General features: G+C 36.1%; 1 protein-coding gene across 2 annotated transcripts in view; it reads left to right on the top strand.

Annotated features, from left to right (window-relative positions):
* WASHC3 (WASH complex subunit 3) overlaps positions 1-18,576 on the top strand; it is a 58,789-nt gene extending 40,213 nt beyond the window's left edge. For both annotated transcript variants that reach the window (XM_004446817.5, XM_023585786.3), the window contains exon 7: positions 13,574-18,576. In XM_004446817.5, coding sequence (XP_004446874.1) covers positions 13,574-13,658 — 85 coding nt within the window. In that variant the 3' untranslated portion in view covers positions 13,659-18,576. The remainder of the gene's footprint in view (positions 1-13,573) is intronic.
* The last annotated feature ends 5,393 nt before the right edge of the window (positions 18,577-23,969 follow it).

Genomic DNA, 23,969 nt, shown 5'->3' with positions numbered 1-23,969 from the left:
TTCTCATATGCCTAATGAAATAAAACATCCTTTTACTATTCAAAATGTATATTAATAACTTGATGCATGTGATAGTTGACATTTAGAAGTGATTTGATTCATAACTATGGTACCCTTCTCTACCCACAACCCCCCACACAGCAATTTTTATTAACAATATTTTTGGTACTTAATTTGCTTTAAATTCAATTGATTTAAGTTTAAAGCAGATGAAAATTGTTTTTAAACTATTTGTCCACATAAATAAATGTTTTTCTAAAGAATGTTTATATGGTTTTTGTGTCTTTAAAGTGGCTAAGGTTTTAAACACAAATATAAATCTTCCCTTAATGAAAGAAAAATTAAACCAATAATATTTGTATTTTAAGACTCTTCATGTTCACAATCACAAAAAGCAACTCAAACTAGCTTAAGCAAAGCGGAAGTTGTTGGCTTATAAAGCTGAGTAGTCTAGATAGTAAGAAAGGATCTAGGAGCTCAGTGTCATCAGGATTGGCTGGCTAGCTGTCATTCTCTTTCCTTCTCTCCCCCACCTCACTCTACCTTTACCTTCTTTGTTTAATCATTCTATTCTCTCCTGTCACTGATGGGCTTCTTCTCAGAAGCCAGGGATCCTAGTTCCCCAGAATTTAAAGGCTTTAATATTGCTAGTTTTGAAATCCCAACAGAAAGAGAGCCTCTTCTCCATAATCCATAGCTAATTTTTAGGAAAAATTCTCATTGTTTTCCACCCTCCTTTGAGTTGATCTCTCTCTCCAGAGAAAGAGACTCCTACAATTGGCAAGGTCTCCTCATATGGCTGAAGCAAGTAATCTACGGAGAGGGTGAGGACAGCAAGGATTGTGCTTGACAACCTTACTTGATCCACATAACATAGAAGGATAAGTCCATCAAAAATAACATAGTCATACAGCATCTGGTATGCTAAAAAGTACTGATGTGTATATATTTGTATATGCTTAGTCCTTTCTTTTGCTTCTTTCCTTTCTAAATTTTGTTTAGTTTTAGCTGAGATCACCTTAGTAACTGCTTTTAAAATATTTATTTTTAAAAATAATTTAGACTTAATTTAAACTTTCCTTTAAATTTGCTTTAATCAAACATGTTACTGATAATCCAGGTATCACCAATTAATAAAAGGTATCTACCAAGCCAGGTTTTTCTGTTAGCCACTAAAGATTGAGATTTTAAAAATATATACATGATAGTAAACTTCCAGGAATATGGCATCAGAGTAAGTACACAGGACTCAACTCTTTCACAAAAACAGCAGAGGAAAGGCAAAAAGCTGTCCAGTGCAACTGCTTTGGGAATCTATAGACCAGATAGTGCTGCACATCCTCCAAGAGGCAAAGTACAAAAAGACAAAGAAGCTAAAATGAAAACCATGAGTTATTAACCCCACAGCCAGCAACAGCACCCATCCCCTACTCTCACACAGCCTAAATAAAACCCATAGCTCATTATAGCCAGCTGAGAGGGGAACAGACATCTTTCTGTGAAGAGGGAGGGTGCGGCAGAGGTCAGAGAGTGGTTTCTCTTCAGTGAATTTAGCCAGCAGAGCACTCCTGGAATCTTGCCTCTGGCTAGACCAGAATTACTGGCAAGTGGACTTTGAAAGAGACACATCTGTGGAAAGATTCACTGACGAGCACCATATGCTGGCCAGCCAAGAAACTGCAAGGAGAAAAACCACTTTGAGGAGTCTGTTTTCCCACACCCTGTGGAGTGAATCTGTACACAATTAGTGAGACTCTGGTCCTATTTTTATAACTTAAGCTGGGCAATTTTGATGACTTAGAATAAGTTGAACCAAAAATCAAAGAAGAGCCATGAAAAAAAAACCACTAGGCAAGAAAGAGATAGTGACTGTCAGAGTAAATTCACCAATATATTCAGATGCCTAGGCATCAGCAAAAACGCCATACTAAGAAGCAGGAAGAGATGTCCCACCAAAGGAACAAACTAAAAATCCTGACTCAAGACAGAGAATTTCAGAGAAGGAATCAATGATAATCAAACAAATCTTCTAATACTATTCAAAGACATGAAGAAAAAATGATTGAAGGATAGTAAGAAGATACTTGGTGAGCATAAAGAACACTTTGAAAACTTGCAAATAAAAATAACAGCTTAGAAGAATGTGTCACAATGGATGAGATTAAAAATACATTAGAGGCATATAACAGCAGATTTTAATTAATGGAAGACAGAAGTGTTAGTGGACTGAGCATCTGAACTTGAAATGACAGGAGAACAGAAAGAAAAGGATGGAAAAATGAAACAGGAAGTTGAATGACAGTGAAAAACACACAAATATATGCATTATCAGTGTCCCAAAAGGAGAAGAGAAAAAGGGCAGAAAGAATATTTGAGAAAAAAAATGACCAAAAACTTCCCAACCATTATGAAAGATATAATATCAATAACCAGGAAGGACAATGCAACCCAAACAGAATAAATCTGAATAGACCTACTCTAAGACACCAACTATTCAGAATGATAAATACCAGAGATGAAGAGAGGGTTCTGAAAGCAGCAAGACAAAAGCAATGAATCAAATACAAGGGAACTTCAATAAGACTAAGTACTAATCTCTCATCAGAAGAAAGTGGTATGCTGTATTTAAGGCACTGAAAGAGAAGAACTGCCAGCCAAGAATTCTTTGTCCAGCATAACTGTCCTTCAGAAATGAGAGTGAGTTTAAAGTCTTCACAAACAAAAACTGAGAGAGTATGTTACAAAAGACCAGATTTACAAGCGATACTAAAGGGAGTGCTACAGCCTGAAAGGAAAAAGTAAGGATAGGAGATTTGAAGAAAAGTGTAGAAATGAAGAATATTGGTAAGGGTACTTAAAGGATAAAAAGACAGGCTTGGTAAGAAATGACAGTGAAAAGCCAAAGGATAAAATGGAAAAAAGATATAATACTAATACCTTGACAGTAATAACATTGAATATTAATGGATTGAATTCCCTAATCAAAAGACTTTGACAGAACGGATTTTTTTTTTCAAATGAGCCATCTATATGCTTTCTACAAGAGACTCACCTCAAGTAAGGACACAATCAGGTTGAAAGGGAAAGGTTAGAAAAAGATATTCCACACAAATAGAAACCAAAAAAGATCTGGAGTAATGATACTAATATCAGACAAAATAGATTTTAAATGTAAACCTGTTAGATGAAGATGGTCATATATTAATAAAAGGGGAAATTCACCAAGAAGAAATAATTATAATAAATTTTATGCATCTAACCTGGGTGCCCCAAGATATATAAGGTACACACTGGCCAAACTGCAGGTAGAAATAGATGTCAGTAATAATTGAAGACTTTAATACACCACTCTCAGTACTGGATAGAACATCTGGACAGAGGATAAATAAGGAAACAGATAGCTTGAATAATATGTTAAATGAACTAGACCTAACATAGAGCATTATACCCCAAAATAGCAGGATATACGTTCTTTTCAAGTGCTCATGGTTCCTTCTCCAGGATACCATATGTTGGGTCACAAAACATGTCTCAGTAAATTTCAAAAGATTGAAATTATACTTAATACTTTCTCTGATCATAAAGGAATGAAGGTGGAAATGACAGTTGGAAAAACAGAAAAGTCACAAATACATGGAGATTAAATAACCCACTCTTAAATAAGATAAGCAGTGAGTCAAAGAAGAAATTGCAAGAATAATCAGTAAATATATTGAGACAAATGAAAATGAAAACACAACATATCAAAATGTGTGGGATACAGCAAAGGCAGTGCCAAGAGGGAAATTTATAGCCCTCAATGCTTGCATTAAAAAAGGAAAAAGAGCTAAAAATTAGAAGACCTAATTGCACACCTGGAGGAATTAGAAAAAGAACAGCAAACTAAGCTTAAGGAAAAATAAATATCAGAGCAGAAATAAATGAAATCGAGAACAAAAGGCAATAGATAGAATCAAAAAAACCAAAAGTTGGTTCTTTAAGAAGATCAACAAAATTGACAAACCTTAGCTAGACAGAAAAAAAAAAGAGAAGATGAAAAGAAAAATCAGAAATGAGAGGTGGGACATTACCACTGACACTACAGAAATAAGAGAGAATATAAGAGGATACTATGAATAACTATCCACCAACAAACTAGACAACATAGATGAAGTAGACAAATTCCTAGAAACACATGAACAAACTACACTAACCCTAGAAGAAATAGAAGACCCCAACAAACCAATCAGGAGTAAAGAGATTGAAATAGTCATCAAAGATGAAAAGCACAGGACCAAATGGCTTCACAGGTTAATTCAACCAATCATTCAAAGATGATCTAATACCAGTCTTTCCCAGACTCTTCAAAAAAATTGAATAGGAAGTAACTCTACCAAACTCATTCTATGAAGCCAACATCACCCTAACACCAAAACCAGATAAAGACACTGAAAGAAGAAAATTACATACCAATTTCTAGTGAATATAGATGCAAAAATCTGCAACAAAATACTTGAAAACCAAATCCAAAAGCACATTAAAAGAATTATACACCAAGGTCAAGTGGGTTTTATCCCAAGTATACAAGGGTGGTTCAACACAAGAAAATTAATTACCATAATAAACCACAATGGGATAAATTGAAGAAGAAAAAATCACATGATCCTCTCAATTGATGTAGAAAAGGAATTTGACAAAATGCAACATCCTTTCTTGATAAAAACACTCCAAAAGATAGGAATAGAAGGAAGCTTTCTCAACATAGTATAGTGCATATATGAAAAACCCACAGCTAGCATTGTACTCAGCTGTGAAAAACTGAAATCTTTCCTGCGGAGATCAGAAACAAGACAAGAATGCCTACTTATCACTATTATTAAATATTGTGCTAGAAGCTCTACCTAGAGCAATTAGGCAAGAAAAAGTAATAAAAAGCACCCAAATATGAAAAGAAGATGTAAAACTTCTGCTATTCACTGATGATATGATCCTATATCTAGAAAATCCTGAAAAGTTGCTAGAAGTAATAGACATGTTAAACAAAGTGGTGGGTTAAAAGATTAATACACAAAAATCAATAGCATTTCAATACACTGCTGATGAGCAATCTGGGAAGTAATTCAGAAAAAAAAAATCTACTTATAATAGTGGCTAAAAGAATAAAATATTTAGGAGTAAACTGAACAATGAAATAAAGAACCTGTATTCAGAAAACTATAAAGCATTGCTAAAAGAAACCAAAGAAGACCAAATTAAATGGAAGGACATTCCATGTTCATGGATTGAAAGACTAAATATCATTAAGATGTCAGTTCTACTCTAACTGACTTAAAGATTCTGTGCAATCCCAATAAAAATCGCAACGGCATTTTTTTGCAGAAATGGAAAAGCCAATTATCAAATTTATTTGGAAGGGCAAGGGGCCTCAAATAACCAAAAATGTCTTTAAAAAGAAGCTGGAGGACTTATATCTTCCTCATTTTAAAGCATGTTACTGTGTTCCAGTGGTATAAAACAGGATAGTACTGCCATAATGATAGATTGACCAGTGGAACTGAATCAAGAACTCAGAAATAGACCCTCACATTTCTGGAGAGTGATTTTTGACAAGGCCACCAAGCCCACTCAACTGGGTCAGAACAGTCTGTTCCACAAATGGTTCTGGGAGAACTGGGTATCCATTTCTGAAAGAAAGAAAGAGGACCCCTATCTCACAGCTTATACAAAAATTAACTCAAAATGGATCAAGGACCTAAATATAAAAGCGACACTCATAAAATTCTTAGAAGATAATGGAGGAGAGCATCTCAAGATCTTGCAGTAGGTGATAGTTTCTTAAACCTTATACCCTAAGCACGAACAATGGGGAAAAACTTGATAAATGAGACCTCCTCAAAATTAATCACTTTTGTTCTTCTAAAGACTTTGTCAAGAAAGTAAAAAAGGCTGCTTTCTCAATGGGAGAAAATATGTGGAAACCACTTAATCAGATACTGGTTTGATATCCATGCTATATAAAGAGATCATACAACTGAATGATTAAAAAGACAAGCAACTCAATTTAAAAATGGTCAAAAGACTTGAATAAACATTTTTCCAAAGAGGAAATACAGATGGTCAAAAAGCACGTAAAAAAATGCTCCGCATCACTAGCTATATTAGTCTGCCAAAGGGGTGTTAATGGAAAATACCAGAAATCTTTTGCCTTTTATAAAGAGTATTTATTTGGGGTAGAAGCTTACAGTCACAAGGTGCTAAAGAGTCCAACTCAGGGTTACTTCCTTAACAAACTCTGTTGCCACATGTTGAAGCAAGATGGCAGGTAACATCTGTGAGTGTTCAGCCTTCCTTCTTCCTTGAAGGCTTCATGGTCCCTGCTGCTGCTTATGTCATCTGTAGTCTGGCATAAGGCTTATCTCTCTCCCCAGGGCTCATTTCTTTCCAGGCTCAGCTGCTCTGTTTTCTTCACAAGGTCAGCTATAGACTATCAGGCTCATCTCTCTTCCTGAGGCCTCCCCCATGTCTGTTTAGCTGCCTGCATTCCTCTGTGTTCTTTTTCTCTGTGTCTACTTCCGTATGAGAGCCTATTTTATCAAAGTGGGCTGAGACTCAACACTGAGTCACACTCTGATGACATGGTTGAATCAAAGCCCTAATATTTTTTTTTTACTTTTATAAAAGTACAGTTACTAGGCCATAAAGCTTTAATTACTTCCCTCACCGAAGTCTGTTGAATGTGTTGGAGCAAGATGGCTGGTGACATCTGCAAGGGTTCAGGCTTCCTGGGTTCCTCTCTTCCAAGGGCTTGTTTCTCTCCAGGCTCAAGCTGCTCTACACCCTCCACAAGACCAGCTATATAGACTATCAGGTGAATGACTCATCTCTTTTCCAATGTCTTCTGCCATGTCTAATGGAACCTTCTCTCCGTCCTCACTTACCTGCTCCTCTGTGTGTTTACTTTGCAGGCTCCAAGGTCAAAACTCTCACCTCCCTTCTCTGCAGTGTGATTTCTCTGTGAGTTCATGCCCACAACGTTGGTGGGGACTCAACATCCTACTGATGTGGCCCAATCAATTACTTAATCATTATTTAATCAAATAAAAGTGAAAATTCTGGATCGAATATAATCTAATGTGCCCAAAGGAAAAAGCAGTTTACAAACATAATCCAATATTTGTTTTTGGAATTCATAAACAATATCAAACTGCTACATCCACTTTGAGGAATATTCTACAAAACACCTGGTCTGTATTCTTAACATTTTTTCAACATTTTGAAAGACAAAATCCAAAGTATTTCAGATTAAGGTTGCCTGAAGAGATGTAGTTGCAGTGGGTGATTTTGGATTGGATTATGGATTGCAAAACCCTAATCTTAACATAATTTAATCAGACATCTCAGCTGAATCGGATATAATCACACCCAAAGAAACAGACCAGTTTACAAGCATAATCACTATCTCTTGGAATTCATAAATAATATCAAACTGCCATACTAACTATTAGAGAAATACAGGTCAAAACTACAATGAGATACTGTTTCACACCTTATAAAATGGCTGTTATTTAAAAAAAAAAAATAGAAAGCTGCAAGTGCTGGAAGAATATGGAGAAATAAGAACACTCCTTCACTGTTGGTGGGATTGTAAAGTGGTGCAGCCTCTGTGGAAGACAGTTTGGCAGGACCTCAAGAAACTTAATAGAGAACTGCCATGTGATCCTGCAATCGTGTTCCTAGGAATGTACTTAGAAGAACTGAAAGCAAGGCCATGAACTGATACTTGCACACCAGTTTCAGAGAGGCATTATTCACAGTTGCTAAAATACGGAGCCAGCCCAAGTGTCCATCAACCAATGAATGGATAAACAAAATATGGTATATATATATACAGTAGAATACTATTCAGCTGTAAGAAGAAATGAAGTCTGAATGCATATGAGAACTTGGATGAACCTTGAGGACATTATGTTGGGTGAAATAAACCAGACACAAAAAGATAGTGAAATAAACCAGACCACAAAAAGATGGTCTCTCTAATATGAACTAATTACAATAAGTAAACTCAGAGAGGTAAACTCTATAGAGTATAGATTACTAAGAGAATGTGGGTCTGATACTTAATGTATGCAGAATTTTTTATAAAGTTTGTTGTAAAAGTGTGGAAGTGAATAGAGCTGATGGTAGCATAGTAAGTATAACTAACACTGCTGACTTATAAATGTTATTGTGGATGGAAGGGGTAGTCTGTGGATGTAAAAGTCAATTAAAAAGAAGCTAGAGAATAATCTAGAGAATTTATAACAGTGATTTAGGTGGTGGATGAAGATTGTGGTTAATAGTATAAATATAAGTATATTCTTTTACAAAATGTTAAGAATATGGTGATACACAGGGTAATTATAACTAATGTAACTTATGGACAATAGTTAACAGTGATATTGTAATATTTTTGCAGCAACTGCAAAGAAAATATATAAATTCTAAGGAACAACAATAGGGAGATTAAGGGACTCTGGGATTTTCCTTTTGGAGTAATGAAAACATTCTAAAATTGACTGACGTGATGGCAGCACATCTCTGTGATAAAAATGGGAACCACTAAGTGTGCACGTTGAATGGATTGTGCAAAGCATGGGACTGTATACTACTGGTGGAAGATAGATGAAGGTTAATAGAAATATGAAAACTTTTTCTTATGTACCATAACAAATATATACTACTAATACAGGGTGTTAATAACCGGCAGGGGTGGGAGGTGTACCAAATGTATGACATGAGCTGTAATTAGTCATAGTTTTTTTTTTGGGGGGAGGGCAGTAGCAGGGATTCAACCCAGAACCTTGTACATGGGAAGTAGTTGCTCAAACCACTGAGCTATATCCACTCCCCAGTCGTAATATTTTGACCATCCTCTTTCGTGCTTTTAACAAATGTTTCACAGGAATGCAAGGTGTTTATGGTAGGGTGATGGACACGAGTCCTGTATGATGATATGCATGTTTGTTTTATAAGTTCACAATTTTTACTATATGCTTATTTATGTGTGTTCATGTATGAATAATATACTGCAATACAATTCTTTTTAAAATATATAATATATTATGATTATATTTCTGACATGTTTTTCTACATTCTGATGATATACTTTTTTTTAGTGATTCACTTAAATACTTGAAATAATAAGAGACTATTATAAAATTCCCTTATTTCCATATTTTAGCAGTGAAGTATGGTTCCTTTGAATTTTGAGAGGCTGACCTTTAGGTTAGTAATTTACAGTAGCATCCTTTTCAAATATGTCTTTAAAACTTCCTTCTATGAAAAAAAAGCAAAAACATTCATATATATAGGCTCAAATAAGAGCACTTCTGAACATAGCACAAGAAGCCAAATTTCTGTTCTCCCTGAGAATATGACTGTCCAGGCTAGAAATGATAGTATAATGAGTTTTATTATCACCAGTAACATTTATGTAAGGCTTCATAGCTTTTAAAAATGCTTTCATTTATTCCACTTCATTTGATTTTCATGGTTTCTTGAAGTTTTTGTCTTTTTAATATCCAAGGAAAACTAGTATGTACTTTATCGTTTGTTCTCACTGTGATTTCAATTCAAAGTAGCATAAATTTCATTTAAAAGTTAATGAAGGCGAGCAGATATAATTCTATATATAAGGTCCTGGGTTGAATCCCTGGTACCGCCTTAAAAAAATGATGTGACTGAAGACAGACAATAGTAAGTGTTGACAAGAATGTGGACAAGAATGTGCCCTTATACGTTGCTGGTGGGAATTTAAAATAATGCAGCAGCCACTATGGAAAACAGTTCGGCAGTTCTTCAAAATGGTTAACATAGAATTACCACATGACTGAGCAATTCCAGTCCAAGGTATAGACCCAAAAGAATTTAAGCCATATGTTTGCACAAAAACTTGTACATGAATGTTCAGAGCATCATTATTCGTAACAGCCAAAAGGTAGAAACAACCAAATGGCCTTTAAGAGATGCATGGATAAACAAATATGATATATCCATACTATAGAATATTATTCAGCATATATAAAAAGGTAATGAAGTACCCGCTATAACATGGAAGAACCTTAAAGCATAATGTTAAGTGAAAGAAGCCAGACATAAAATTCCACATATCATGTGCTACCATTTACATGACATGTCTAGAATAGGCAAATCCATAGACACAGAAAGTGGGCTAATGATTGCCAGGAGCCTGGCATAGGAGAAAAAGGAGAGTGACTGCTAATGGTTAAGGGTTCTTTTTGGAATGATGAAAATGTTTTGGAATTAGATAGCAGTAATGATTGTACAACCTTAATGAATATACAACCACTGAATTGTATACTTTAAAATGGTAAATTTATGGCATGTGAATTATATCTCAATTTTTTAAAATAAAAGAGGACTTAAGAGTCTCCATACTTAGATTTTCTGTTTCAGTGAAAACTTACATTTCATGTAACTTTTTCCTACCCTCTACTTATTGCTCCTGTGTCTAATCTCATCTACTGTTGCACCCCAATTCATATTCTACCCTCTAGCTACCAAATGACCTATAGTTCTTAAATGCAACATGCCATGCCTTTCCCAATTTTTCTCCTTACCTGGAGTGCTCATATCTCATTTATTCCCACCTTTTCTCTTTCTGGAAAACTACTCATATCTCATAACCCTTCACAAGTATCTCTACCTCTCTGACGTCTTCTCTGACAAGCCCTAGCAGAGATGATTACTCTTCTTTTCATACCAGTATAGATAGTACAGCTGCATTTGTTTATATCATACTATATGACAATAAGTTATTTGCATTTCTGTCTCCCCACTAAACAATCAGCTTCTCAAGGGCAGGAACTATGTATTATTCATCTTTATATCCCAGCACTTAACTCTGTTCTTGAAAAATAGTAGTCACATGATAATGAAGAGGAAAATAATAAAATAGTAATAATAGCATTAAGTTTCATTTAGTACTATGTGCCAGATGTTATTCAATATATTTTACAGTTATTAACTCATTTAATCATCATGGTACACTCAGGTAGTGCAGTAGAAAGTAGTTAAGTAACGTCCCCAGAGCCACCCAATGAGTAAGTGGCAAGGCTGGGATGTGAAACTAAGCAGTTTGATTCCATAGTCTCTATTCTTAATCACTATTCTCTACTGCATCACATATATCAATAAATGGTTAAGCACATTCATTTTAATGAATTTATAATTTCACTAGCCTGCTAAACCACTTTTACTCTTTTCTTAACTAGGATTAATTTAGGGAGTAGTATACATTATTTTATTTGAATTGACATATATGCTAATGTAATTTTGATGTGGTATTCAAGTAATTTCTGTAATGATTTTTTTTCCCCCTTTTTCTTCAAAATGGAGACAATAAGAAATCAACCATATAACAAGGAGAAATTTACTGGGAAAAATATACCAAATATTCATTCCCACTAAATCTAGAGTTCTTCTGTGTAGATGAAGACTGTTGTCCCATGTTAATACCCTAGGTAAATGGAGCATCAATCAAAACCTAAAAATGAGTTGATTCATGCTATATGCAGCTTTAAAATTTTACTGTGTGGGTGCATATGGTTTCCTAATAGGTATGATTTAGACTTGTTCAGCAGGGCAAATGGGTTTATATTTGACAGCTAGTATTTGTAACTTGCCAAATATGATATCAAGAAACAGAAACCAAAAGTAACCATAGTTTTAAAAATAAGTTTTTCTCATTGTATGTCCTCCCATGGCCCACTGGGTGGAATGTGGGAGAGTGTGGGCTATGGTGTGGACCACTGACCATGAGGTACAGCGGTGCTCAGAGATGTATTCACCAAATGCAATGAATGTCTCATGATGATGGAGGAGATTGTTGTTATGGGGGTAGGAGTGGGGCAAGGGGGGTGGGGGGTATATGGGGACCTCATATTTTTTAAATGTAATATTAGAAAAATAAATAACTTTTTCTTTATTTTCCTAGATATAGTTTGTTCATAACTTCAGGCTTTTTTTTTTCCCTAGGAGGTACCAGGGATTGAACCTGGGGCCTTGTACATGAGAAACAGGCACTAAACCACTGAGCTATACCCACTCCCCAACCCATAATTTTTTTTTTAAGATGTATTTATTTATTCCCCACCCCCCACCCCCACCCCGGTTGTCTGATCTTCTGTGTCACCTGCATTCTTCTCAGCAGCACTGGGAATCTGTGTTTCTCTTTGTTGCATCATCTTGCTGCGTCAGCTCTCCATGTGTGCAGCACCACTCCTGGGCAGGCTGCACTTTTTTCGCGTGAGGCAGCTCTCCCTGAAGGGCGCACTCCCCACACATGGGGCTCCCCTACATGGGGGACACCCCTGTGTGGCACAACACTCCTTGCATGCATCATCACTGCGTGTAGGCCAGCTCACCACATGGGCCAGGAGGCCCTAGGTTTGAACCCTGGACCTCCTATGTGGTAGGCGGACGCTCTACTCTATCAGTTGAGCCAAATCCGCTTCCCAACCCATAGTTTTTAATAACTAGAACTAAATAGTGGACTAAGCATTTTCTTATTTTAGTAATAATTTGTATTTATGGCAAAGAGTTTTGTTTGTTGACTGTCCTAAATCTTATTAAGAATCAAGGAACGTGAGGGAGAAATAAATCTGGTAGTTTTTACTACTCTTTAGGTGCTATGTTATTAAAAGATAGCAACTATATTATTCCTGCTTTTCCTCTTATATTCTCCAAAAGTATACTTTCCCTACTTAAGTTTACTTTCCTGGCAAGAGTGAATGGAGGCTGAGTGACAGTCCTACTTTACTGATTAAAAGATTTACTGGTACAAACACTATGGGGCCTCTCTAGTTGACTGCTTTAATGACACCATTGTAATGTTCTTTTGGTTTATTTATAGAGCACATATATGCATAATTGGAATTTAACCATTCTCAAATCTCCTGGTTGTGCCTAAAGAATATTCAAGACAGAATTTTTTAAATTATTCAGTTGTGTAGTCGTTGTACTTTTCTTTTCAGAGTCATTCTCTAAAGATAAAACACAAGTGAAAACATTCAGTAAGCATTAAAAGAACCTGCTTTGACCAGGTGCTTTCTTCCTCTGCAAAATTTCCATATTGTCTGTCTCTTAATAGCCATTCTTGAACTCTTCCTTTTCTAAATTTCTCCCTACAGCTTTTTCAAGCATAAAGGTTTTCCTTTTCTTTCCATTTCTAGCTTTCCTTTCTCTGCACCTCAGCTGCACTTGGAGGCTGCGGGAATTTAGTACTTTTCATGCCAGCATCTACAGATCACATCTCTGTCTAGTTGGGTCTCCATGGTAATGAAAGACAGAAAGTGCTGAAGTAGCACAGCATGTAGTGCCATGGCCTGTACAGGAATAGCACTTAATCCCCATGTGCTAAAGAAGCCAAAAAGAACTACTCTGTGGTGTAGAGTGAGAGACTCCTTCAGCAAAGGATGGCAGACTTCACAAATTTATTAGCAGCAATATTCTATTTGAAGAGGAGCTTAATGTACAATTAATAAGTGCTTTTTTCAACTGGAAAAACCTTTTAAAATTTTCCCTTCTCTTTCAGGAGGCCAGACGCTCCAGTGCCTGATGGTGAAGGTGATAAAAATGCAGCAGAAAGTTCAGATAGCGAATCTTCTTTTAGTGACTGAGCTTAATTTAGATAAGAAATGCATATACATGTATAGGTATCATTTACATTCTGTAAGAGAGGGAATCTGAACTTAAACCCTTAATTATAAAACATCAGTGGCCACATATCTACCACCATTCTTCCTCTATGTTATAAATAAAGCTTTTATAACCTTAAAGTATGTCTTATAACCAAAATAAAGGACGCTGAACTGAAATACAGAATAGCCTAAATAATATAAGGTACAACTAATGCTACCAATACTAAGATGGAATATTTTAGGGATGACAGCATATAAAATGAAGTTAATTTAGTTTTGATCACTCAGTTAAAAAATATGAATTTGGCTAAGTGAATTCCATTTTTGCAAATATTTTAGCATGTAAAGTATTATGTATTTCAGTTCATAAATTTCTGGCAGAAAGACAAATGTCATTTACTTTGAAGGTTAAATATGGAACTTATTCCTAATATTTATTAGCATATAGAGCTTTTACCATTTGCCCATTCATCCATATATATTCATATATTATCAAAGTCAGATATTCTTATATTTATTATCAGTTAGCAACTCTTTGTTACCCAAATAGAAAAATATATATATTTAATTTGTACATGTATAAAATGTTCTTCTCACTTCACCTTGCACATAATGAATGCTTCCTAAATAATTTATGTAGTCTTGAAAATCCTTTAAATACTTATGTGAAAAAATATATAAATGCAGTTGATTGATTTTGCTCATCTTAATTTATATAACATGAAAAAGAGCCTGAAAAAAGGACATGAGTGTAGATAGGTAGTTTGTGAGGTGATTCCAGGAAGCAGGAGTGAGAGAAGAGGGAGATAAGGAAGGGGGAAACCAATATGAAGGTATTAGGCTTGCCATCGTGGGTTAGAGTGCTACAGGACCTACTAAGAAACTTACAGAACACTCCCAGAATTGCCTACCTGATGAACAGGGATGGGACCATTTATGATCAGTTTCCATACCCCTTAGTTGAGAGTTGCCCCCATGGGCATTAACCACCCCTGCACTCCTGTGCTGTGCTTATGTGTGAGAAAGCAGGCTCCCTTTTTTCAAGAAGACCTTGAGACAGAGCAGAAAGATGCACATGTGAGGTGGAATGTTGCCAGCAAAAGACAAGTCTGGGCTCACTTAGAACTGTCCATTGCAGCTGTGATTGATATCAAAGTGGACCAAGAGAGGTGTTTGTTGTAGTCTGCCCCTTGGCTATTAAGAATTGCTCAAACCCCATGTTAGGCCCACTCTGTCACCAAGTCTTCAAGATGACGGCCAGCCACAATCTCTGTAGTAGACTAAACAGGAGGATTAGTGAGACAAGCTAAATATAGTTCCTGTTTCTACTACTGAATCCAAGTCCAAAACTGATAGTCATCATCCCCTTCCTCCTCCACCCATTTTGATTTTTCTTTTGTTCTCTGCCAGAAATTCAGCTGATCTAAGTTGATTGTCTAATAGAATGACACAGACCTTCATCCCTGAAGGGGTGTAGGGCCTAGGTTACTTTGCCCTTTTTAGGATATGATTATTACAATTGCTTATCTGATGTTTTCACCAAACATGAAAGCACAAAAACATGCCCCATTGAATTGCCTGAGTTCTGGACACATTATCCCTATTCCATTTTATAGTTGCAACTCTTAACTCATGTAATCAAAGTATTAACTGTATTTTTGCCTTTTGTGCCACAGGCATGAACAGCCCAATGGGATTTATTGGCAGCAGTAGCTTCAATTTGGTGAAACAAATTACTGTACTCCCAGGTAGAAGAGTCCCAGCTCTTTCCTCTTACCCTGTCTGGAAAGGAGGACCTCCAATCCAGCAGAGCATAAGGTGGCAGATATGGGAAGCACACTCTGCAAGTAGGTCATTGGGAATGGTGATAAGAAGGACTAATCCAGTTTCTCCCATCTTGATTCCTGGACCCATGAATTTTAGCAGTTGCGGACCCAGCATCACATATTGATAATTTGTAAGTTGCATATACTCACTGCATCCTGAAGTACAACATCCAGTCCTCAAGTTGATCTCTCTAAACTGGTGCCTTAGCTTAGCCTTTAATGGGCCATCTCATTGTTTATTATATCAGCTGCTTCTAGATAATGCTATATTAGACAGTAGAGCCAGTAGACACAGTAGTTACACACCTATTGTTCTTATTTTGTGACAAAATAAACCTTTGGTCTGAGACAGTGTAATGCAGTATATCAGGTTGGTCATAGGCATTTTGTAGGCTCTCGGATAGTAATGCTTCCAGAAGTATTGCTGGAAGGAAAGGGAAGCCCGTATTCAGAGCAGCAATGAATTCCAAAAGGAAAGAATTGCTTTCTTCTCCAGAGTGGAAAGAATTTAATATAAACAATTTGCTACCAAGACTTGTTAATCTCCTTGAGGAATAATAGCAAATCAAAGGCTCAGCATTTGTCTTTGATACTGGCAGGTCAGGTATTAAGCAAAGGCGGTAACTGAATCACTCTTAGTGGGAGGAAGCCCAAGCTGTTGGACCCATATGTAGATAGCCTCCATCCTGCCACCATAATTACTCCATTCATAGGCATATTGTGTAAGCCTGGGGTAGTCAAGGATAAGGCTGACTGACACCTAAAGGAGTCATCCCGTCCACCTTAATCTTTGCCTCATCTGATGAGTGTTCTTTTATTGGTAGTACATGATAAAAAGGTCTGCACATACTGTGCACATTTCTATAGTTTGTTCACATGCCTCATCCTTATGTAGCTACTTTCCATGCCCCTGACCAGTCAGCCAAGCCAGTTGCCACTGATCAAAAATCTGTATTCTTAATTAGACCATTTCTCTATCAGTATGATGACCATTTGTACTGTTTGCAGCCCTGTCCATCAGGAAGATTTTTCCCTCACCATTCATATTTAGGATCACCTCTGAGAGAGGATGAGTGTAATAGCCATTTGGGGACCACACTAACTTATCAAGCCTCCCCATCCATGAATAAACTCACTTTTTCCTCCTCTGTCAGCTGGTGTACTAATATTGCAAAAACAGCTGCAATTCATTTCTTCCTGTTTCCAAGCCTTTTGTCATGTAAGTTTATATTGCCCTCCCACTCTAGATAGGTATTCTGCCTTATCCTCTGACTCTGAGCTCAGCCATGTGATATCCTTTGGAATGTTAGCAAATGTGATCCAAACAGAAGATTGAAAATCACTTGGGTGATTGGTCTTACTCTCTCGTGTGCCTCTGCCATTAATATAAAAACATTACTGGGTTAGCCTGATGGAGCCTGAAAGATATGTCTGTAGTAGAACTGAGTTGTTCCAGTCACCAACAGTAAACCCAATTAGGTGAGCCGGCCCAGTCAAGATCAGAAAATCTGCCTAGCCAATTTCCAGCAGCCTCTAGATGTATAATAAATGCTTATTGTTGATCATAATTAAGATTTTGGAGGGCTTACTATATGCAATTTTGTGGCAATAGATAACCTGATACAGCTAGCTGGTCATAAGGAACTCCATATAAGATTGAAGGAATGAATTGAGGGAGAAGCATTAGTGCAAGAGAAGTAAATGACGTAAGAATCTCAGCCATTCGTGTAACTTACATATACCTTTGGGACTTGCTCAGGCTTGATCTCAAATGCACAATTCCATCAAATGATGGATTGCTACTGTGACCCTCTTCTGACCTTATGATTTGGAATACCTGATAATACCCAGCTCAAGAGAGGCAGCTCCAATTACATAATTACTTAATGTCATGTGGTAAAGCTCTCAGTTTCTACCACACACAGCGACACAACTACCAGATAACCCATTGCTTACCCTATCAGCTACACCTCATCCCAGTCCACAGTTGAGATTCAGGAATTGTGGTGTACACCTGGAGTTATCACTGTCTACTTACCCTAGCAGTGGAGTAAGTAATCCAGTTCCAGAATCCCACTCTAAGGATCTTCTTTCCAGGGTCACTTCTCATACCCAAAGTGCTTTGTGTACCTCCTAAAGAAGAACCTTAGACAAACGCTTGGGTCTAAGTAGTTTATTTGTGAGGTAGTCCTATGGAGGAATAAGAGCACAGGAAGAATGAGGGAAGAAAGAAAATCCAGTACAGAGGTATATTATTGAGATTGCCGTTGTAGACATAAGGCATGATTCCAGGACCAGGACCTCCTTAGAAATGAGCAGGATGCTTCCTCGAATTGTACATTTGAAGGACTGGATGCTGCAACATTTCCCTATCAGCCCTAGGCCCATTTGTTGGAGGCACTATATCTCCCTCCCACCCCCCATCCCACTTCTGGAATGTCCTTACATGCAGGCCTTAGAGGGCTTCCTTGACATTGGGGAAAAAACTCGGTCAGAAAGTGGAAAATGAGGTACTCTCTTGAGTACTGTCACCCTAAGGTGAGTCTGAGATTGCATGGATCTCTCCATGCCTGGAACTCTCCGCTGCAGCCATGGCTGGAATCTGAGGTGGGCCTAGGGAATCCACACTCAAGACTTGCAGAACTTTTTCATTAAAAGTTTTCATTTTTTAAAATCTGCCAAGAATGATAAAGGATAAACAGTGACTAAATCTATATCTTTACAGTCTGTTGTAATTATAATTTTTAAATGTTTCCTTTTACACATAGCCCACAGAATTTTTCTGTGAAACTTTTACAGAAAAGTTTCTGAGCCAGAGCAAGGCTCCTGTTAAAGAATAAATTGTGTCCATGTGCTCTTCAAGAGTGCACAGGCAACATAATGTTCAGTAAAACTTTTATTTCTGATCAAGTTCTTTACAAAAACAAACTTGATTTACAGAACTCATGAAATACTTAAATTCATCCAGTTTAATCCTGTAGTATAACAGCTGCTGCAACAGTGCCATAGTGTCTTCCAAAACATTCATTTTTACCTTGTTGATGAGATTAATAAATGAAAGTACTAACAAAGGAAGTGTCACTCTTTGATTTTGGATAAGTAGCTTAAACAAGAGATATCCCTTTTCCTTTGGAACAAGAAGAGTAAAGATTTTCTGACTCCGTTTCCTCACTCCCCCCAAAAATATTATTTTAGATTGGCAGCTTGCAAATAAATAAATTTGGGGAAAAAATTCATTTTACCATATCTACAAACTGTTCATTCATCATCTGTGTATACTTATGTTGACCATATCAATATAATTAAATTAAAACTTTTTAACTAACACTTTGTTTCACAGTTAGCATCACAAACATTTCACAATACATTCTAAGAATTGGAATAATATTTTTATACAGGAGAAATTTTACCAAGTATCTAGTCTAATTGCCTAATTTTTACCAATGAGTAGTAAATTATAGCCCATAGTTGAACAGTCCTCCTAAAAAAATGTAGGAAAGAAACAAGGCTTATTTATGTAAACAAAAATACTTAGTCTACCAGTAATATTCTTATGTTAAATAGTAATACTTTTAATTACCCATGCAAAAAGAAAGTTCTTGAAATTTCAAATTCTTGAAATTTAAGAAATTTCTTATTAAAAATTTACTTAGTAATCTGCAAAGTGGAATTGCGAAGGTTTTTTTTTTTTTTTATGGTTCTCAAGTATGTTTTAACAATCTCAGTTTTTTCATTTGTTTTAAAATATGTGACCCTGTGGCAATCAAGTAAAGCTATTTCTGTATTTTCTTAAGGACAGTTACTGGTTTTGTACTTAGCTATACTCTCATTCTGGTTTTAAAAATCAAACCTTAGAAGGATTTGAGAAGCTGGCAGCTTAGTTCTTAAGTGGCCCCCAAAGATACATAAATAAAGAGAAACTACATAGCAAAATTGAAAACCCATGGAGGTCACAGTTTTGGTTCCTGGTGCCTCCTAAAAACAAAGAAACAGGCAACAAGTGAAAAAACAAAGGAACCAACTCAGGGGAGCCAGTGAAGCTCAGTGGTTGAGCACCAACTTCCCACATACAAAATCCAGTATTCAATCCCCGGCCCTGGTACCTCAGAAAAAAAAAAAAAGGAAGAAAAGAAAACAAAAGGGCAAAATCTGTAAAAAAAAAAAAAAAAGTAACAATCTATCCCAATAAACCCAAAAGTACAAGCAGCAGAAAACAATTTAACTACTTGCATGATATCAGCACCTGTAGGGAAAGAAACTGTTAGAAGACAGCAGGGTATCTGACAGCCCAAAGACAGGAAATACTCCGTATCACTAACAACTACTTACAGGAGTCACGATAGGCCAAAGTGAGGACAGAAGCTGAAAAGTGGATGGCAGTTATGTCGACTTAAATTTTTGTGTAAGTACAAGGGGATCCCATTAAGGTCTGAAAGTCAAGGTGCAGGAATGATCTGGGCCCTGTGAACATAATAAATCAAAATTTCCTTCCAGAACAAAGCCACACAAAGAAAGTGCTAGACGTAGAATCAAATTTGAGAAGATCAGGAAGCAAGAGAGAAGTCATAATTAAAATGGAGTAGATGACCAAAGGAGGCAGATCTCAAAAAGTGTGAGGCCATATGAATATCACTTAAGTAAAGCAGCATAACGTGGAGCTCAAGAGACTAGAAAAGTTATTCTGGACCATCGTTTACTTCACTTAAAAATGAGCAACAATAAAGAATTGCATTCAAATCCTGAGGAAAATTATTGTACAAAAGGGAAATATGAAACAGCATGTCTGTCTCTACAGACTAAAAGCACACCAAAATATGTACTCACCAAAATGGAAATATAAACTGATATTTTAAAATAAATTAAGAAATGATCATAGGTATAAGTGCATAATACACAATTTTTTAAAACTCCAAAATTAAGTGGGCAATGAAAAGGAGGATGGCAAAGAGAGGTGATAGAGCTCGCAAAATAAATAGAAATCAAAGAAAAGTTACTTTGAAAATGAAGATTATACTAGGTGGATGCAAATGAGGGCAGTGGAACAGCATATTGAACATAAGTGGCAGAGCAGGGATGCGAACTGTTAACCTAGAATTCTATATCCAGAAAAAATATCTTTCAAAAATGAAAATGAAGAGAAGCGGCTGTGGTTCAATCAATTGGACTCCCATCTACCATATGGGAGGCCCTGGGTTCACGTCCCAGGGCCTCCTTGTGAAGGCAAAGCTGGCCAATGCGCCACGAAGAGCTGGTGCAGCAAGATGACACAACAAAAGGGAGACAAGCAGATTCAGAAAAAAAAAAGAAATGTGCAGCAAATGGACACAGAGAAAAGACAGCAAAAGAAAAAGAACAAGCCGCAAGGAAGGGGAATAAATAAATAGATAAACCTTTTTTTAAAAAATGAAGATGAAATAATTTTTCAGGCATACAAAAGCTTAAAGAATTACCAAAAAAATTAATACCAGCAGACATGCTTTAGAATAAATATTAAAAGTCTTTCCAGAGTGTATGTTGCTCAATGGTTGAGTGTCTGCTTCACATGTATGAGGTCCCAGGTTCAGTCCCCTGTACCTCCAAAAAAAAAAAAAAACCCTTTAAGGAAAAGGATATCTTAATGGAAATATGGACCTACCCAAAGAAATGAAGAGCACCAGAAATGGTAACTATATAAATAAATTTATAAGATTTTCCTTATTATTTAAATCTCTTTACAAGATAATTGTTTAAGCAAAAATAACTTATTTGATTTATAACAGGCAAAAATATAAGAAAACAATGAGAAAGTTCAGGAAAGGAAAAATGAAAGTACTATTGTACAGTTCTTATCTTGTACAGTTCAGTCATGCTCCTATGTATTTACTCAAGTTGAAAACTTACACAAAAACCTCATGAATGTTTATAGCAACTTTAATCATAATCACCAAGAACTGGAAGCAACTAAAATATCTTTCAGTGTATGAATGGATAAACAAATAGCACATCAATAAAATAGAATATTATTCTGCAATAAAAAAATGAGCTTTGAAGCCATGAAATGACATAGAGGAACATTAATTACCTGTATCTAAATGAAAGAAGTCATTCTGAGAAGGCTATAAACTATATGATTCCAACTACATGACATCCTAGAAAAGGAAAAATTATAGAGACAGTAAAAAGATCAGTGATTTCAGGAGTTCAGGAGGTAGAAAGGGAAAGAAGAATAGGTGATGCACAGTAAATTTTTAGGGTGAAACTCTTCTATTGGAAACTTTAATGGTGGAAAAATGTTCTGATGCATTTGTTAAAAAGTCATAAATCTGTGCAACACAAAAAGTGAGCCTTAGTATGAACTATATATTATAATTAAGAATTACCAATACTGGTTCATTAATTTTAACAATGTACCACACAAATGCAAAATGTTAACAATGGGGGGATGGAAGGTGAAGTAGGAGTGTATATATGGAACTATCTGCTACATTATTCTGTACTGTCTGCTACATTCTGTAAATCTAAAACTATTTTAAAAATAAAATCTCTTATTTTTAAAGAAATAATACATCATGTCCAAGTGAAGTTTATTCTAGGAATGCACAATTTGTTTAACACTCAAAAATCAATAAATCCATCATATTAACTAGCTAAAAAAGGAAAAACTGTATGATCATTTCAAAAGGCACAGAAAGTGCATTTGACAAAACATCCATTCCTGATTAAAAACTCTCAGCAAATTAGAAATAGAAGTGAACTTCCTCAACTTGAGAAAGGGTGTCTACAAAACCTCTACAGCTAACATCATACTGATGAAAAACTGATTGCTTTACCCTAAGATCAGAAATAATACAGGATGTCCACTGTCACCACTTCAATTCAGCATTGTACAGAAGGATCTAACAAATGCATTACAGCAAGAAAATGAATAAAGTGCACACAGATTGGAAGGAAGAAGTAAAACTATCTTTATTCACAGATGACATGATTATATATATAGAATATCCATTGAAATCAACAAAAGTCTTACTAGAACTAATAAGATTGCATGATACAATATCAATATGCAAAATCAATTATATTTCTATATTCTAGAAAGCAGGAGGATTGCATCCAGTATCCATGTGGAATCTGAGCCTCCTCTTGACATAGAGATGCCACGGACATAACCAATCCAAGGTCCACAGAGAAAAGGTGGCATTGGAGTGGAGTGGGAAAAGTGGACATGGTGGCTGATATGGGTATGGGGAATGGCAGGAAGAGATGAGATGTGGAGGCGCCTTTGGGACTTAGAGTTGCTCTGGATGGTGCTGCAGGGGCAATCACCGGACATTGTAAATCCTCCCAGGGCCCACTGGATGGAATGTGGGAGAGTATGGGCCATGATGTGGACCATTGACCATGAGGTGCAGAGATGCCCAGAGATGTACTTACCAAATGCAATGGATGTATCATGATGATGGGAGTGAGTGTTACTGGGGGGGGAGTGGTGGGGTGGGGGTGGTAGGGTTGAATGGGACCTCATATTGTTTTTTTAATGTAATATTTTTACAAAATCAATTAAAATAAAAAATAAAAAAAATTGAAATCCTGACGGATAAGCTAACAAAGGATATGAATACATGTACATTGAACACTACAAAACATTGCTGAGAGAAATTAACAAAGACCTAAATAAATGGAGTGATTTCCTATATCTATGGATTGGAAGACTCTTATAATGATAGGATGTCAAGTCTCACCAAATTTACCTATAGATTCAATGCAATCCCAGTCAGAATCGCAGGAAGCATTTTTTGTAGAATTGACAAACTGATTCTAAAGTTCATAGGGAAATGAAAAGGATCAAGAATAGCTAAAACAGTGTGAATGTAGTTAACACTGAAATATATATCTAAATGTGGTTAAAAAGGGAAATTTTAGATTATATATATGTTAATAGCATAGAGTGATTGAGGGGTGATGAGTTTTGTTGGTTGTTTTTGAGTGTTACTATTAATGGAATAATGAAAACACTCTAAATATGATTTAAGTGAGGAAAGTACAACTGATTATACTGAATACCATTGGTTGTACACTTTGGATGGATTTTTGCTTTATTAATATGCATCAATAAAATTGATTTGTTAAAAAAGCCAAAGCAACTTTGAAAAAGAACAATCTTGGAGGACTAAAACTACTTGAGATCAAGAGCTATTATAAGACTAGAATAATTAAGACAGGGTTATTGGTGTAAGGATAGAGAAGTAGATTAATTGAACAGAATAGAAAATCCAACACATACTTGGTGCTAATTCAGTAGAGAAAGAACAGTAATTTCAACTGATGGTAAAACTGGATACCCATATATTTAAAAAATGAACCTCAACTCATAACTTGTACTTATACAAAAATTCACTGAAAATATATCACTAACTATAAAACCTAAAATTATAAAACTTCTATTGAAAAGGCAAACTACGTATCTGGGGAAGTAGGCCCAGAAAAA

The sequence above is a fragment of the Dasypus novemcinctus genome, chromosome 12, assembly GCF_030445035.2.
Source record: "Dasypus novemcinctus isolate mDasNov1 chromosome 12, mDasNov1.1.hap2, whole genome shotgun sequence".
NCBI classification, from domain to species: domain Eukaryota; kingdom Metazoa; phylum Chordata; class Mammalia; order Cingulata; family Dasypodidae; genus Dasypus; species Dasypus novemcinctus.
Note: the sequence above shows the minus strand (reverse complement) of the source record. Positions and strands in the feature narration are given on the sequence as shown.